Consider the following 18,329-nt stretch of genomic DNA (forward strand, 5'->3'; position numbering starts at 1 on the left):
TTGAGTCGTGGCGCCATTCGCGGTCATCACGAAGAAATGCCTGTCGGTCAAATAACTGCCCAGCCACTGAAAAGTGCGGCCACCGATTACGGCTTCATTGGCAAAATGTGAGCCCAGGATGCTCGAACGTTGCTTTTAATTCGGCACGTTCACGTGAGGAGTTATTTTGACCGAGTTAAGCATGGGCTCCATGTTAAGGCGCATTTCCGAATACGGGGGTTAGAATCCCTATATAAGAACTATGACAACGCTTTCCATGATGACATGGGATGACGAGATTTCATATGCAATGGAAAACTTTGTAGTAGCGCACGTGCGAAGAATCAGTTTAAACATATCAGTCAGTTGATACGTGTTCTCGAAATAAAAGTGCCAGCAACGCCATATAGTATGAAACGCGGAAGCGAAGATGCGTACAGTAAAAAGGAAAGAGACAGCAAACGAGGCAATTCATATTTTATGGCACGCGAAAGGGACAATAGGAACCCTCCCCAGCTAGAGAACGAATACAGCCACCGAACACGCGAGCTACTGAATGTTTAGTCTGCGACAAAGCAAAGCAACCATACGTCGAAGATATCTCAAGCCAGAGCGTCAACACCGATGCCTCAAAGAATTGGGCCTATGTCAACGACGTTTCAGAGAACCCGCGTAGACAGCATCCGCCCTTAATGTTTCTGCAGCAGATCTTCCACAAGGAAGCAAACAATGCCGAGGCCAACGCCGTAGACAAGTAAATGCAATGTGCAAAGTCAACATTCGGTCTCCACAAGACCCCCTGGGGAAAATCACGATACCTAGCGTGGCAATCTAGCATGGAAAAGCAGTAGATTTAGCCTTGTTGTTACGCGTGATTCATGTAGTAAAAGGACGAAGTGACTCCGGCGTCTGTTTCCCCACGGTATTTGTAAAGTCTTGTTGATTGACTTGTCAATCAACCTGCATAAAGAACACTTTATATTTTGTTACTGTACCGTGTCTTTGTGCCTACAATGCGGCTGAAAGCGTTGCTCCTCAGGCTCAATCCTTTCTCTTTCCCGAGACTGTCAGTACTCCCCTAAATAGATAAAGGCTTCCTGCTATTTTCCTTACTACCACATACGCATGTGCTAGCGGAAGTTGCTTCTCCTAAGATTGGTGCCTTCTGTACTTCCGGCTTCTCATAAACGTTGTGTTGATGTTCATTTTGTCCGGACGGCTTATAGCGGCAGTACCACGGCGCGCATTTCCCCAGGTACCATGTGGCTACAACAAAAAGAGGAAGAAGCCTGTTTGGGTGTTGCCATGTAAACGTAAGAAAGTCGCGTGCACAGCGGAGCAAATATCTCTTTCCCAGAACAACAATGGAAACTCTCCGAAAGATAGGAAAGAAAGTACAAATAAATTCGAACGTGCGCAGTTTCTAATATTTTTTTATTATTATTGCTAAAGTAGAACAGCTGATCAGAGAGGTTATATCGCTAAAGAAACAAACGAAGAATTTAAGAAGCAGAGGTAGGAAATGAACAAGGCGTTGAGAGTAGAAAGCGGCAGTGTGGCAATAGCTAAGCCGGTGAGTAGAAGTAACAGCCAGGAGGAAGCAGGCACACCAGCGCCCAAAAGGAGAGCTGTAGTCTCGAAAGTGGAATCGATGTGCTCGGTTCTCGAGGAGATTAGGAATGCGATTAGGGACCTAAAGGACACGGTAGACAGCGTTAACCTTAAGGTGGATAAAACATGGAAGCGAAAGTTAATAGCCGAGAAAATGCTGAAAAGCTAGAGGCCCAATGAGAGCATGAAGTACATATGCCTTCGGAAGCCGAAAGCGCTAGAACACTCCCAGGAGTGGTAGGTAGTACAGTCAAAAGAAAAGTGACAGGGGGTGGCAAATCAGGGGGTAGCGGCAATAATAATCGATAGCAGAAAGAGGCAGTGGAACTGCAGAGGATTTCAGCAAAAAAGGAGCGTCACTTGCCCCGATAATCAAAACGGTTGAAAATAGGCTGAAATTAATAATGCTTCAGGAAACTTTAGCGGAGGAGATGGGGCTGTCCGGCTTTAACTCGGTCTGCAAAGGCAAGGAACAGGGCAGAGAAATTGCCACCCCAATTGACAAGAAAATTCCCTACATAGAGCATGATTTAAAATTAGAGTCGAGTAAAATTGAATACATATTAATAGAAATGGTCCTAAAAGCACAGAGGTAAAGCGCAAAGCTTGTTCTGCCTCAATATATATAGCAGTCCCAGAGAGATAAGAAAGAACTTAAGAGCAATTTTTAATAAGGCCATGGGGTTAGCCAAACTGCGCCCCTCATAATAGGAGGGGACTTCAACGCCCCACACCAATCTTGCGGTTACCGCTGGAGTACTAAGAAAGGGGAAAGAATCTGGCATCTCGCCACGGATTTAGGCCTCTCTCTTATCAAAGACCCAGCCTATCCTTCTAGGTGTGGCACTTCCACGTGTAGGGACACTACCCCGGACTTATCTTTCACTTATCAGTTATAACTTACCCAGGGCAGACTGGGTCAACTCTGGCGCGGATTTAGGGAGTGACCATTATATACTGCACATAATGGTGGAAACGATGGGGGTGGAAATAAAGTATTTCGCTTATATGGATTGGGAGCAATTTAGAAAAATCAGAAAAGACAAAGCAGACAGAGCACCCACAGATAAAAAGGGGCATCAGACTACCCGAGTGTGTGGCTCAGCTTAGGGACGACTTGAATGCAGTAACTAAGGCTATAGAGACAGAGAAAGAGGTCGAACGTATTGACAGTAGATTGGCGCATTTGATCGAAGCCAAGCAATCGATTTTACAGAGATAGAAATCACAACGCCTAAACATAAGACTTAGGGAACGAATTGTTCAGCTCAATAGTGATATCGAGAAGCATGCACAATATTTGCAGAAACAAAAATGGGATGAGGAGTGCAAATGTGTAGATGTGCAAATGGAAGGATAAAACGTGGAGGCAATTGGAGTCTACTCAGGCATCTGCTCAATGAAGAAGGCACTAAGTCGAATAGACGTACGGCAGTGGCTAATCTGGTACGCCAGGAAAGTCAGACTGCAAGCGCAGGGAGCATAATGGAGCGATTGGCAGCTAAATACTTGCCTCTCAAGAAAGAGGATCAGGATGCAAGTTATTCCGATTACTTAAGGGTAGAATGCAACAATATGGATTAGGAATTCACTGAAAGTGAGGTACGCACAGCACTGTATAATTTGAATAGTAGGTCAGCAGCGGACCCGGATGGCATCTCTAACAGATCGCTTAATAATTTGGAATACGAATCAATAAAATACCTGACCACATAGATTAATGAATTATGGAAAGATGGGGTACATATAGAAGAAAGGAGGATGGCCACTACTATCTTAATACCAAAGCCGGCCAAACAACTCCACTTGGATAACCTCAGGCCAATTTCGTTAACATCATATTTAGGGAAGACAATGGAGCATGTCATATTGAACGGGTCAACAAAATGTGTGGAGGACAACGACATCCTACCGTATAATCTGATTGGTTTCAGACCAGGCTTGTCCACACAAGTTGCCATGTTGTTAATCAAACATAAACTGCTATTAGCCTAACCAAAGAACACTCGAGCTCTCTCGGTGTTGCATGTTGAAAAAGCTTTTGACAGACTTAAGCATAGAGCAATACTTGAAATCATTTCCCAACTGTGATTGGGCAGAAAACTCTATGAAGTGGTCAAAACCTTTCCTGTCAGTCGTTCAGCTTACCTTAGATTCGGAGATATTAAATCAAAGAAGATGGATCTCGGTGACAGAGGGGCCCCATGCACAAGGGTCGGTCTTGCCGCCTATGCTTTTCAACCTGGCCATGTCAAAAGTGGCGAAGGGATTAAAAGGGATATAGGGCATTTATTTTACCATTTATGCAGACGATGTGACTATATGGACCGCTGAAGGAAGTATGGAGTATGGTTCAGACGGAAAGTGGACTTCAGAAGAGCATTTATGAGGTAGAGTCCATTTTACAAGACATGGGACTCAAATGCTCTGCTGATAAGTCTTGAGCTCCTTGTACTCAATAACAGGAGAAGGGGTAGAAAACCGAGGGGATATGCTCCCGAGGAAGGACCCAGGTTAGTACTAACCACGAAGGCAGGCGAATCTATTAAGGAAGTAGAATCCATTAGAGTCTTAGGGTTATTCCTGGAGGCAAACGGGGCAAACGGAAGAGCAATACAACACATCACAAGCAAGAATGAGGAAGTAATAAGATTGCTAAGAAGAATCACTAACAGACACAGAGGGTTCGGAGAGGAGAGCGCCATGATACTGGTCCACGCTTTCGCCTTGTGTCACTCCTCATATGTAGCTGGGATGCTCAGTTGGACAAAGACAGAGCTAAACAAGTTGAACAGATTCATTAAAAGGCTTGTCAAAACAACAGTGGTGTTACCGATTAAGACGGCGGAAGATAAATTAATGGAACTGGGCCTCCACAACAGAATAGCCGAGATAATTGAAGCTCAGCGAATTGCCCACAAAGAGAAGCTCTCTGAAACAATGTCAGGTAGAGCAATACTCGAAGAGATAAGGTGGTGCCCAACGAAATCCAAAATTTCAAGTTAAGACACAGTAGAATTAGAAGATAGCATAAGACAGCTAATCAAGACGACTCATTTCCCCAGAAGTATGCACCCGCTGCACAACATGGAAAGACGAAAGGAAAGGGCTAAAGCTCTCCTGCAAGAGATAGAACACGACAGAGAACATGCGGCTTTTGTGCTGCATGGGTCAGAGGAAAGAAAGGCTTTACGGCAGTAGTAGTAGATGCAGATGGTCTCACTCAGGATGCTGCTATTACAGGCATGGCTAAAGACACAACAGTCACGGAACAAGTAGCGATAGCAGTGGCTTTAAGGAATAAGTGGACGCGAATTTACAATGACTCTAAGATGGCTATTAGACACCTTACCAAAGGCTTTGTAACCAAAAGTGCTGCCCAGTTGGTCGGTGAGATGGACAGCCAAGAGATCGAAATCCGTTGGTTTCTTGCACACATGGGGTCTGTCGATCCATCTCGGAAAAATTTTAACGAGATGGCTAACGCAGCTGCACGAGGACTTGCTATCCGTGCACTGCGTGACCAGGACCATAATAATATACATGATGAGAACAGGGACCAATTACTTACATAAAATGAAATCACGAAGCATTACTACGTGAACAGAAGGGAACTCCCAGTGCCACACGCTAAGCTCAATAGAGCTCAAGCAGTGACTCTGAAATTGTTACAGACAATAACTTATCTGAGTCCAAACTTTATTAACAAGCTATATCCAGAAAGAGAGGTACCAATCAATTGCGAGAAGTGTAATGGCATCTCTGGATCATATGTTTGGCAGTGCCCTGTGTCTTTCACAGGTGCCTGATATCAGGTCAACCTTGCTTACACCGATGTCAATTCATGTCGGCACGTGAATGCCTTCTATAGTATAGTAGATATAAGGCCTCAGTTAACATGAGATGGAGCGCCATTCTATGCACACACCGCGCACGTGTGCATTTACTCAAAAACGAGGTAAAACAGCCCGGTCGACTGCAGGATTCACACACGATACAATATTAAACGCACAACAAAACAAACAAAACAAACAAACTAAGCCCGTACGAACCGTGGCACCCGTGCAAACTAATGGCATATTCGGGCGGACGTTTGAGAGCGCTCTGGCAGGGCTACGAAAAACAGAAAAACAGCTTTAGAAGTGTATTAGGTGAATAACCAGGTATGACTTTTCTTTCTTGTTTTGCCGGCAAAAAAGCTCGGGTGCTCTTGTGCGCAAATATGTAGCGCTTTCAGAGAGATCTGAAATGAACCCCCCCCCCCCCCATTAGCTGAAAGCTTTACTACTAGGCGTCATGGTGGCAGTGAATTAATGCGCACAGCATAAAGCAGCGTTTGTTCCTATCGTGTTCACTTGATGAAAAGGAAGGTATACAGGGATCACTCGAGAGTATCAGGCTACAAAGTAACTTCATAAAATTATTATTCACTGCGGGTACTTGATATTAAGGATTTACTTGGTCACTATCTATTAATGCGCAAAGCATAAAGCAGCATTTGTTTCTATCATGTTCACTTGATGAAAAGGAAGGTATACAGGGGTAGCGGCGTGACTATCGCCTCCAGCGCCGGTAAAGAAGACGGCTCACGTGTGGTTAGCGCAAGAATAGAACACGCACTCGACCTCGGCCGCTCCCGAGATCCCGCGGCACCATGGCTGGCCGGTCTAAATGAACAGTTATAAACCTCTTCGCGCTGCCTCCCACAAGTCGAATACCGAGCCCAGCCACCTCCAGTGTCAACTCACCGACTCTACAAAGGCAAGAGTGACGTGGCTTCACGTGGCCCGGCAGACGTACCGTGGTTGTAGGGTGTCCGGTAATTCTACATCGACATGCCGGGCGTCTAGTTCATCCAGCTAGACTACCACTTCCGTCTCCACAAGGGTCCAGGCTTCGGCTGCCGCCCCCCAACTCCGACTTTCACTAGGACTTGCGGGCATGCCTCCTTGTTCACTATTTCAGGTCGAGCGCTCAGTCACAGCAGCTCTCGCCATTTGAAACACCGCGTCATTCCGCGTTTGGTCGTCCCGCATGGCCAGCGTCCACCCGTGCCGATCGTCAACACGCGCCGGCCGCAACATGAAGCCTTTGCTCGGTCCGTGAGCCTTCTCCCCATCTCAGAAGCAGCAGCACGACGACTCTTTCCAGCGAATTCACTGTGCCAAACGCAAGCACTTTCGGCTACCCTACAGCCCACTGCTCTCCTTCATTGTGCGTTCACGCAAGTTATTCGTTTTCCGCTCGGTGGCACCTCACTCATCATCCGTTCAGAGGCTCTCACACCGGCTCCACTATACAGGGGCAAATTGCACTCTCGCAAGCATAAACTTCACGATGCCGTCAGCAACCATCGTAACCCTGGTGCTATCGGCATTCGAGATTCGCCGCAAGCAGCAGCAGGCGAGCCTTCCTATGTCCTGTGCTCGCACTTTCCGCGGATGCGTGGCCTACAGAAGTTTTGCATGAGTAGCTCTGCCATCTGGTTTGTTCAGCTCGAGAATCACTTCTACATCAACACCGTGAGTGACCAACACTTGCGCTACCTATACAGAAGTCGCGCGCTGCCAGACGGGCTTCTTTCGGAGCTCTGGCTTCTACTAGGCCCGGGCATCTACGAGGACATGCGGAAGGTTGAATTTTCGCACTACGGCATCCCTGTGGCTGCGACTTACTCACAACCTAAGCTGCCGGAGCTGCCTGGTGCATCTCCAGTGGCCTGCGCTCTCAGCACTGGTGATCTGGCCCTGTACATCCCTCTTGAATTGCGTGTGCTCAACACTACCAACGACGTCCTCAGCGCACGATGCGCCCTGTGTCGAGACTTGGTGTTCCTACGGCACCGCCTGCACATTTCACCTGGACTCTTTAACAGACGCTAGCCCGCTAAGCGAAATCGCGCTTCGCACTAGGAGGGGGCCCTGGAGCGGCGCGACTATCGCCTCCAGAGGCGGCTCGCGTGTGGGTAGCGTGAGAATAGAATACGCTAGAGCGCTGTTGCGACTGGGGAGTTCGAAGACGCGGAATTCACTTTGCTCGTGGAGGAGTAAGTGAACGTGAGGCTGCGTCTGATATTCAGGGCGTTTGACAAACACGTTTATGTTTACATATTTACAAGAAAGTTCAAAGTAATACAGAAGAAAAGTTCGTGATGAAGTTGTAGCAGCCGATGAATCCCGCCGGCCGTTGCTCCTTTTATGCCCTGCGTGGTCATTGTTCTGTCACTTCCCCCAATCCGGCGTCAGGGGACCGATGACTTCAGGTCCCGCCAATCCGGACCTCGGTTGTCCTTTACCTCGGACCTCGGAAGGGAGCTTTGTCGGAAGCGCAAGCACATCACTGGGCACAACCAGGGAAAGGGGTAGCGCATGCTGACTCCGATTGTACACTGACTCCGTCCCCGGCATGGTCATTCCTATTTGGGCGGCTGACAGCTGATGGCCGTATCATTGCGCTAACCGCGTCTCCGGAGTGGACATGCCAATTCGTGCGGCTTACAAGCGATGGCCGTATCCCTGCTAATTGCTCAAACCTCTCTTGAACGAGGTAGTCCAGCGCTGGTCATAAATCATCCGTTTTGAGAACCATTTTGACGAAGCCGTCGATCCGTTCCCCATGATCGCGCGAGCCGTGACCGGAGTGTGTCGCGGGGCGAACGGCCGATCACAACAGCGCTACACCTGAACGGCCGCGGTGTCGGCCGCTTCCAAAATCCCGCGGCACCGTGGCTGGTCGGCCTAAATGAACAGTGGCCACGGCGCCTACCTCTTCGCGCCGCCTCCAACACGGAAGTCACGCGAAAGATAAACGTGGCAGGGGAAGAAAGAACTTCATAAAATTGATCAGTGCAGCTATTCGGCGTGAAGGCTTTACGCGGTTGTGATCCATTAAAGTGAACGAGTCCGCGTATGAGAAGATCCTTTGAAGAGCTTTAACATCAGCCTAGCATGTCGGTGTACATAAAAGCTCGAACGCTTCCGGTATAGTTGGAGCGAGGACTGCTTTCAGAAAGCAGATATGCTATCGGAGGAGCATGCTGTCGATATGCGTACAGCCCATGGCTCGTCGTAATGCAACAGTTTTAGTTTGAAGGGCACAGAAGCCATTAGAAACTTTACTCCAGTACGCTTGTGGCGGAAAAAGGCAGTTGTCGAGTCTAGAACTACCACCCCTAACACAGGAAGGTCGACGGACTAGGAAGACATCGGGATTATCCCAGGTGGGCGATTTTTGAGCCACAAAGGCAGTTTTAATACACTGCCACGCCGGCGGCCTGGCTAACCCTAACTAGCTGGGTCTACGACGCCACTGTTCCCACCACTTCGGCGGGAACGCCGCCTGACTCGGGTGCGGGCGGGCCCCCGCTTCGCCACGAGACGCGAGGATGGACGTCGTAGAAGTGGAAGGGGAGCCAATTTCCCCGGAAGAATATGACGACCAGGGCTGGATTGCGGCTCACGAACGCCGCAGTAACGCCAAGAGACGCCCAGACCTCGATGAACGATCGAAGAACATCGGAGACTCGCCGGTTTCAACGGCGTGGAAAACCAAGAACGCACGAATTCTACAGCGACCAATGGCCCCGAGGCAACCGCAGCTACCGGAGGAAGACTACAAGGTCGTGATCCGCCCGAGAGGTGGGCTCGACATGGCGCAGCAACGCATTGCGTACATAAAGGATGGCGTTCTGCTGGCAGCCGCATTGACACCAGAAAATGCCGGAGAAGATACGCTACGCATCAATCCAAGACAAAACACCATGATCATGAGCACACCGAAACTGGAGAATGCGAAACGCTACAGCCAGATACGGGAAATCCAACTTGGATCGAACACCTACACTACGGCCGCTTACATTACTGCGCCGGAGAACACCTCCAAGGGAGTCATACACGGTGTACCAGAATACGACACGTCTGAAGACGTTGAAAAAAGCCTGGTGAACTGCAGAAACCCGACTATACTACACGCAAGACGCATGGGACGCACCGATTCGGTTGTGATAGTGTTTGAAGGTACGTACGTACCACACTACGTGTACTACCGCGGAGCTGAATATACTATATCGCAAGCAGTACGAGACATGTACCACATGTGGCCGCCTCGGCCACCGAGCTGATGTTTGCCCGACACCGAACAGCAAGAAATGTCGCGGGTGCGGAACTCTCAATCCACCCGAAGATCATCAGTGCGAGCCAAGATGCTTCATGTGTGGGAAGGGACACCTCACAGGAGACAAAAAGTGCCGTGAACGGTTCAAGACCCCATATCTTCTCAGAAAGAGGCAGTGGAAACAACAACAACAACAACACCAACAACAACAACGGAATGAACATCCACCGCAGAAAGCTATGGCGGACAATCGCCCAAGTCGGTCCAGGGAGCGGTCGGGCAGCACCGAATCGCACAAGGGATCGACATGGACCAACAGCCACGGCAGCAGACACCGCGACAGGAGCCGCTCTAGTTCTTTCCCAAGACTCCCCGGTGGAGGCGGTGGCGGCCAGTCCAACTCCAAGTCCCGGTCCAGGTCCCGGCCCAGGTCTGAATCGAGATCGAGAGGATCCCCACTACACGGAACCCCGGAGGGCTCTGACGGGTCCGACGGCAACAAAACGCAGGTGAGCTGGGCAGACACGGTCTCCGGCGCTGCTTCTCCGTCTAATATAACACCTAATATAGAAGGGTCCGCCCTGGAGCAGGAAATGATCCAAATTAGAAAATTGCTAGCCCAAATTACTCGTGAAAATGCTAAGCAGAGGGAGGAAATTCAACAATTAAAGCAAGAAAACGCTAGGCTTCAGCAGAATAGGACACACGAGCCAAGTCATACGCCTACCGCCAGTACGGCACAGACGCCTAGCCGCGAGTCAACGCCCGCTCTCGCGCAAATGACAGGGACGCCGCCCCACAAAAGAAAAGCCGAAGACGCGTCAGACGCGCAAAGCTGCGTCTCAACGCACTTAGAAAAGCAAGTAGAGGGAATGTTTGTGGAGTTAACTAAGACGCTACAACAACAATTCGCCGGGTTACAGGCACAGTTCGTGGAAATTATACAAAGAATAGAAGGCATTGACACCCGATTAACAGTCGTTGAAAACGCGCAAAAGGACTTGAGGCCTGCGGGAGTGGGACCGGTAAAAGCGACCACCAAACCATATCATCGACCCGTAGTGACAGAAACCAGTAAAGTCACCGGGGAGAATCAAACAATTAAACATGGCTCCGCGTAATAAATACATAATATGGCAATGGAACTGTCGCGGGTATCGCAGGAAACGGGGACACCTACAGCAGTTCCTAAGTAGCAAGGAGGCCCCAGACGTCATCGCCCTGCAAGAAACGGGGGGACTGGCTAAATTATCCGGTTACAAAGCATATGGTGCTTCCGACGAGAAGGCGTCTGTTACAACTCTCGTACATAGAAACCTTACGGTCATAGAACACACCACTGGCGTGACCGGTGTAGACCACGTCCTGATTGAAATCATTCCCACGCGCAAGGGAGAAGGAAGCCTTTTCATCTTAAATGTATACAGTAGCCCTCGACACAAGATGAGATTCGGCCCGCTTTTTCGTAAATCCTTAAATTTAGCAGAAAGAAATGCAATGGTAATTGTAGGGGACTTTAATGCACCCCACGCGGCTTGGGGATACCGTTTGGAGAACGTCAAGGGTCGTAATCTATGGCTAGACGCTCAGCAGGAGGGTCTCACTCTCGTAACGGATCCACAGGCACCCACTAGAATGGGTAACAGTGTCAGCAATGACACCACACCAGACCTAACTTTTACTAAGAACACACCTGATGCAAAATGGATAAACACACAAGAAAATCTGGGTAGTGATCACTTCATTGTAGCAACAACTGTACACGCAGGCCCATCACGAAAGAAAGGCAGGAAAATAACAATTGTCGAATGGGACTTCTTCCGTAAAATCCGGGAGGAGGAAGCTGATGAGGTCATACAAGACATCGATATTTGGACTAAAAAACTTCATCAAAGTGTGATACGAGCCACTAAGACTATTCCGGAAAAAGCAGGGATAGCGGAGGCGGACAGCAAACTCCTACATATGTGGGAGGCAAAAAGCAGCATGCAGAAACGCTGGAAGCAGCAAAAACTTAATAGAAACCTGAGAAGGAAAATCGCCATGCTCAAAAAGGAAATAGAGGACTATGCGAATAGATTAAGCCGTCAAAATTGGGAGGCCGCGTGCAACGCCATGGAGAAACAGATAGGGCTACCTAAAACCTGGAATCTTCTGCGTTATCTTTTAGACCCGGAAAACAGCAAGTCCACACAACGACACTGCCTGTACAAAATAATTCACAGATACAAAGGCACGGAAGAAGAACTTTTACAGGAACTACAAAGGCTATACGTAGGAAATACAACCAAAGAACAACAACATCCGTATACTGGTAAGGAGAACCCGTATCTTGACAGCCCCATAACCGAGGCTGAAGTTCGAGCGGAACTCATGAGGCTCAACACGAAATCCACGCCAGGCCCGGATGGAATCACCAACAAGATCCTGAGAAATCTCGATGATGAATCTATCTCGGCCCTCACCAAGTACATTAACACCTGCTGGGAACAGGGTAATATTCCACGTCAATGGAAAACCGCTCGGGTTATAATGATTCCAAAGCCGGGAAAGAAACTTCACCTTGAGAATCTCAGGCCTATATCGTTAACGTCGTGTGCTGGCAAGCTCATGGAGCACGTCATCCTCACACGTCTAACTAATTACATGGAAGATAACGGCCTTTTCCCGCACACCATGATTGGGTTTAGACCAAAACTGTCTACACAAGACATTATGTTGCAAATAAAACACCAAATAATAGACGCGGGACCTCAAACACTAGATACAAAAGCTATCCTTGGTCTTGATCTTACGAAGGCCTTTGATAATATCACCCACAGGGCTATTTTAGAAAACTTACAAGGCCTAGGAGTGGGCCAACGAACCCACGCGTATGTTAAAGACTTTCTCTCCGACCGTGTTGCGCAAATCACAATCGGTGAAGTGAAATCCAAAGAGATAAAACTCGGAAGCCGGGGCACACCACAAGGATCAGTCTTATCTCCCTTTCTTTTCAATGTAGCTATGATTGGCCTGCCAGCAGAACTAGAAAATATAGAAGGATTACATCATAGCCTGTACGCCGATGATATCACCCTTTGGGTAACAGGTGGAAGTGATGGGCAGATTGAGGAAGTCCTCCAAACAGCCATACATACGGTTGAGAAATATGTCATGGATAAAGGATTGAGATGCTCGCCGCAAAAATCAGAATTACTTCTATACCGACCGACACGCAGGGGCCGTAAGAGTTCTACGGGTAAACCAAACATCACGCTTTTTGTAAATGGCACCCAAATACCTATTGTCGACAGCATTAGAGTCCTCGGACTCCACGTATCAGCGAACGGTCACAACGGGGAAACAATCAGAATACTAGAAAACAGCGCACAACAAACACTGAGATTAATTAAGAGAATAGCTAATCGCCATTATGGGATGAAAGAGAACAATCTGGTACGTCTAGTCCAGGCGTTTGTCATCAGCCGCATAGTATATGTAACCCCTTACCTAAATCTCCAAGTAGCAGAAAAGACAAAAATCGACGGCATCATTAGACGATCATTCAAACAAGCCATAGGTTTGCCGATAAACACATCAAACGACAGGCTCCTAGCCTTAGGTGTCCACAACACGCTCGAAGAACTCATAGAAGCCCATACGATAGCGCAATATGAAAGACTCTCACAAACACCTACTGGCAGACACATACTTAACAAGCTTAAAGTAACATACGCATCACAGTATGGCACTAAAGTAGACATTCCCCACGACATAAGAAAGCAGCTTATTATCCCACCGCTACCCAAAAACATGCATCCTGAACACCACAGGGAAAGGCGGGAGGAAAGGGCAAGAGCTATACAGAGGAGATTCCAACGCTCTCAGGACGTGGTGTACGTCGACGCGGCAGAGTACACGGCTACTCAGAATATGTGTATCGTTGCAGTGAACTCGCAAGGTGAGCGTAAGGTCAGCGGATCTATTAAAACTAACAGAGCCGAGGTGGCTGAGGAATCGGCCATTGCTCTCGCAATGGCTTCCACACTGGCCACGATAATAGTCAGTGATTCTAAAACCGCCATTTTAAATTACGCAAAGGGACGCATCTCGCCGGAATCACAACGTATCCTGGCAAACTTTCGCGGTGAGCGGGTGGTCCATATCATCTGGGCACCTGCGCACTCCTCTCTCCCCGGCAATGAGGCGGCCGACACCGTGGCTCGAGGACTCACAAACCGAGCCACCGGGGCGCCGCGGTTGGGGCTGACAGGGGACCGGATGGTTGGCTACAGGGAGATAACTAATCATTACAGATTTGGGAGGGTGCGTTTTCCTCCCGCACACCCATCACTTAATAAGCAGCAGGCGGTGGCATGGCGCCTCCTTCAAACAAATACATATCCGAACCCGGTGTCTTATAATCATTATTACCCAGACCAATATTCGGCCAATTGTAAACTTTGTCAAGAAAGGGCGGACCTGGATCACATTATCTGGGCCTGCCCTCAGGCGCCACGACAGGGCCGAAAAATTCAGGACCGGAAGCAGTGGGAGACCGTGTTGCTCAGCTCGGCCCCCGAAGACCAACTTTTGGCTGTCCAGCAGGCCGAGGATGCCGCTAGAGCTCAAGGGCTTCTGGCCGCCATCTAGGCGGGGTTAGCCCCCCCACGAATCTGCCGGCTATATAAATAAAAGTTATTTCTCTCTCTCTCCAGTACGCTTCATGCCATCCTTCTCTACGCTGTTTATTTATATTTATTGGTTTGGGGGAAAACTTGCGCGATGTTTCTGCGTCAACGCGGAGATTCAGATTACTCGTCACGCAAATATGGTAAATTTTTCTAGGTTCGGCATACACTGTAGTAATTACTGGAAGTTTTCCAAATTCCTGGATATCGCTTCACTACTGCAAAGAAAGCAATCGCAGGCGATAACAAAGAGGAACAACATAAATTGCGCAAACACGTTACGTATCATGAGCAAAGAGAACAAATGACAGCAGACTGGTGCTAGCCGTGCAGGATCAAAATTCAATTTCCAGCGAAGCTGTTTCGTGCGAGCAGATACAATAGCAGTTACAGTTGCCCATAATTAAATCACGTGCTTTAAAACGTTGCCTGTGCATGACTGGTCTGTTTGGAAGGCAGCCCGCATATAAAGCTTTCGAATACTTGTTGAGGAATTTATACAAGGGCAGTAATTGATGCACACGCATTTTACTTCAACAGAACAACGGCCCTGAAGTTCCATCCATTTTCGCAAACTCTGATCCTGGTCGCGTTTACAGTTCCCCCGGGGCAGCAGATTCTGAAACACATTTTGAACGCTGTGGGTAACGTGCGCACGTAATTTACCGCTAATGCCGTAATTTGACCACATATGTTGAACTTAGTTTACACATTACCTATAACCTGCCACTAACTTTAAAGAAATTCTCAAGTAATTAAAGTGTGTACTAAAAAAATATTTATTGGAAATCAAATAGTCTGCATAACAATTTGCCACCACCCCGTTTCAAGGAGGATGCCAACAAATCATCATCATCATCATCATCATCATCATCATCATCATCATCATCATCGGGCACCCGGACAGACCGCGGACGGAGGCTACAGGAGTTGTGGGCGTGCGCAAGGGTTGACTGCCATTATCGGCATGTGAACATTGTCGGCACATTGCCCACATCACCGCCCCCGCTTCTGTACAGTGTTAAAAAAAATTTTAACGTGCGAAAATTTCGAAACAACTACGACGCGGTGTTTCATTTCCAGGCTCACCTGCATTTGTAACAGCCACCTGATTCAGAATTAAAAAGGTGCACTTGGGAATACTCCATCGTTAGGAAGCGGCTACAGAGCGTTTACGTAATTACGCGTTAAAAGGCCTGCGTTGCTGTTTTTAGCTGCTAGCGTTTTCAGTTTTTTCAGTTGTACATTCCTATCCGTGTGGTGACAGTACGCTTCGCGGAAGTTACAATGCCGAGAACTTGTTGCGTGCCTGTGTGTCGCTCGAGTTGCAAGGGCACTCAAATAATCTGACTAAACTAATAACTACTTTTTATGCTAACTAAGTAACTAAATGTACGAATACTAAACGTACGAATTAAACAAACTAATTTTGTAACTAACACTAAGTAATAGCTATCTAATAGCTAACTAAACTCACTAATACCGAACTTAGCTAAACTAAGTATTACCTTACAAAGCTAACTGCTACAATTACTTAATTATATCATAACTGAGGTAACTAACAAATTAAATACGCACACCACGCTAACTTATAACTAATTTCGCATAACTAAACTAACTCACTCACAAACCAATCAATCACTTAATTAATCCATTTTTTATTCTTTCCGATATATATAATGGCATGTTATCTGTATACAGGTGGAACCCCAGAACCCTAGCAAGAGTTGTGGCAGAGGTTCGTTCTTGAACATAAGTGGTCACAAATTAATAACAAAGCAAAAAGTACAAATATTACTGTAGTTTTGTCATAAATGCACGCAAAACTTTTTTTTCGTTAACATGGTTACTATTGCATCTTAAGCAGATCAGCGTGAACAAGTTGCTTATATAAATAAAAGTATTTAGATGATGTGATGTATACGATAAAGCAATCCACAGTTTCGCGGAAATATAAGAAAATGAACGTAATTCATAGTTAGCCCCCATGTAGTGTATGCATAATGGTACAGTTGAGGTAGAACGTAGTGAATCGGTTTTAATTTGTTAACGTTATTGACGGGCATAATACAGCGTTATGTAAGAGTTTGTAAGCAAGTAGCAAAACACGAGATAATAAGCTGCTGTGAGTTGTATGTTTAGTGATCCATAAGCGTATCAAACTGAGTCGAGTTTTCGTACAAAAAGAATAGAACGTGGTTCTGTGTTCTGTGCTACGTTAAGGGGGGTTTCAGCGTTCTCTGGTAGGTTAATCCTTATATTGCTATAGCTTATATAATAAGTGAATGTATGAAAGAATAATATAATTCTAACGATGTCTTTAACGGGAGAATGTAACGTGACCTGTAAAGAAGAGGTATTTTTCTGTAAATCTTAGGTGTTGTTTCATGTTGTTTCATTTCTAAGTGTTGTGTGCCATGAAAGCTGTGCGTCAAGTGGACAACGAGAAGTTTTGCATTACTTACTCTTTCTAAGCATGTGTTAGTCATTACAAGCGAGTTAGTAGATGTAAAATGAGTGTTTTCAGGGCCAAAGATAACATAGTTACTATTAGCGGTATTAGCGAGAACTTTATCTGCATGAAGCCAGAATTATAATTTTGTAGGGCTGTTGTAGCTTTGCCGTATACTTCATTTTCGTTTCTCGCTGTTGTAGATATGTTCGTGTCGTTTGCGTGACGGATGCATTCTTCACATATAACGGACGGTAGAATGGCCCTATAATTGATCCTTGCGGAACACCACTACTCATTATACATCGTGACGATGACAAATCGTTTACATGTACATATTGCTCTCTGTTAGTTACATAGACAAGAGCGTTAGCACACTCCCACGTATCCCGTATGTGTCCTAATTTGGTTAGACAATACATCATGGTCAAGCACATCGATCACTTTCGTGAGGTCAATACAAATACCTTTTGTAAGTAATTTATTTTCTGTATTTAATTTTGTTTTTTCAACGATACTAAGCATATCGCACGTTCTGTTGATTTTCTCGTCCTGTAGCCGTATTGCTCAGGTGTGTATAAGATGTTTCTCAAAAAAATTATTGATCCTACGATACAATGTTCCATCGAAAACTTGGGTGAATGCTGACAGAATGGCGATTGGTCGGTATTTCGCGAGTTTTATCTTGCCACCTTTGTTAAAGACTGGAATTATTTTGGTGACCTTTAATTTCGAAGAAATCCAGCCCGTTTCAAAAATATCATTATAACATGGATTGAGTGTTGAACTAAAAGTGTAGGTGAGTTCTTTATAACGCTTGCAGAGGGAAGGAAAGATTAATTCCCATTTTTCGCGCCTGGAAGGCAAGTGCACGTGTTGTTGCAAGAAATTGTGTTGTTGGCAGGACCTGCGTTGGCAGGCTACCAACAAACCAATGTCATGAAACAAAATACCGACAGCGCATGCATTTTATATTAAATTTTCTCAGACCGAAATATTAACAGTGTGAAACAATAAAACAAACCAGAATATGAAGTTTTTTTTCTTTTCTTTCTTTTTAAGCCGCGGCTGTGCAACACTTCCGGGATCGGCCCACGCAAGAGGCCGCGTTTCTACCAGAAAGCTCGTCTTCGCGCATAGCATTCGCCGCCGGCGTTTCCCGACAAACATTATGGTTACATAAGCTACAGTTGCCGACAAGCGTGAGGAGCAGTCAGGGATTTTTTATGCTACCACCTCCCACTCTTAAAGGCGAAGCTTAAAATTTTCTGGACATTCTCGAATTCCGTCATACTGTCGAATTTGCGATCTGGTTGGTCAGTTCTGATTGTCCCACAGGCCTCATACCGATTCTGTGATTAGCTCAAATGTCCCCATTACAGCATTTGGCTGTGTGGAAAAATTTGACAATGTCCAGAATAGTACCGCTGGTCAGACGCCCGCTTCGGAGCTCCCGCGCAGGCAGCGCTCCCGGACAACGCCGTCAGCTTTCGCCACCGCCA

The 18,329-nt window shown here is 46.9% G+C and overlaps 1 protein-coding gene and 1 long non-coding RNA gene across 2 annotated transcripts in view; one reads left to right on the forward strand and one right to left on the reverse strand.

The window, feature by feature from the left end:
- Nucleotides 1-1,559: 1,559 nt before the first annotated feature.
- LOC135898086 (uncharacterized) overlaps nucleotides 1,560-18,329 on the reverse strand; it is a 39,551-nt gene continuing 22,781 nt past the window's right edge. Inside the window, exon 3 of the long non-coding RNA XR_010563257.2 lies at nucleotides 1,560-1,642. This is a non-coding gene — a long non-coding RNA (uncharacterized lncRNA). The remainder of the gene's footprint in view (nucleotides 1,643-18,329) is intronic.
- On the forward strand, nucleotides 12,162-14,375 carry LOC139057845 (uncharacterized). The gene has a single exon (XM_070536591.1). It carries the CDS (start codon nucleotides 12,235-12,237, stop codon nucleotides 14,335-14,337), a length of 2,103 nt encoding a protein of 700 aa, XP_070392692.1. The 5' UTR covers nucleotides 12,162-12,234; the 3' UTR covers nucleotides 14,338-14,375.

The sequence above is a fragment of the Dermacentor albipictus genome, chromosome 3, assembly GCF_038994185.2.
Source record: "Dermacentor albipictus isolate Rhodes 1998 colony chromosome 3, USDA_Dalb.pri_finalv2, whole genome shotgun sequence".
Classification (NCBI taxonomy): Eukaryota; Metazoa; Arthropoda; class Arachnida; order Ixodida; family Ixodidae; genus Dermacentor; species Dermacentor albipictus.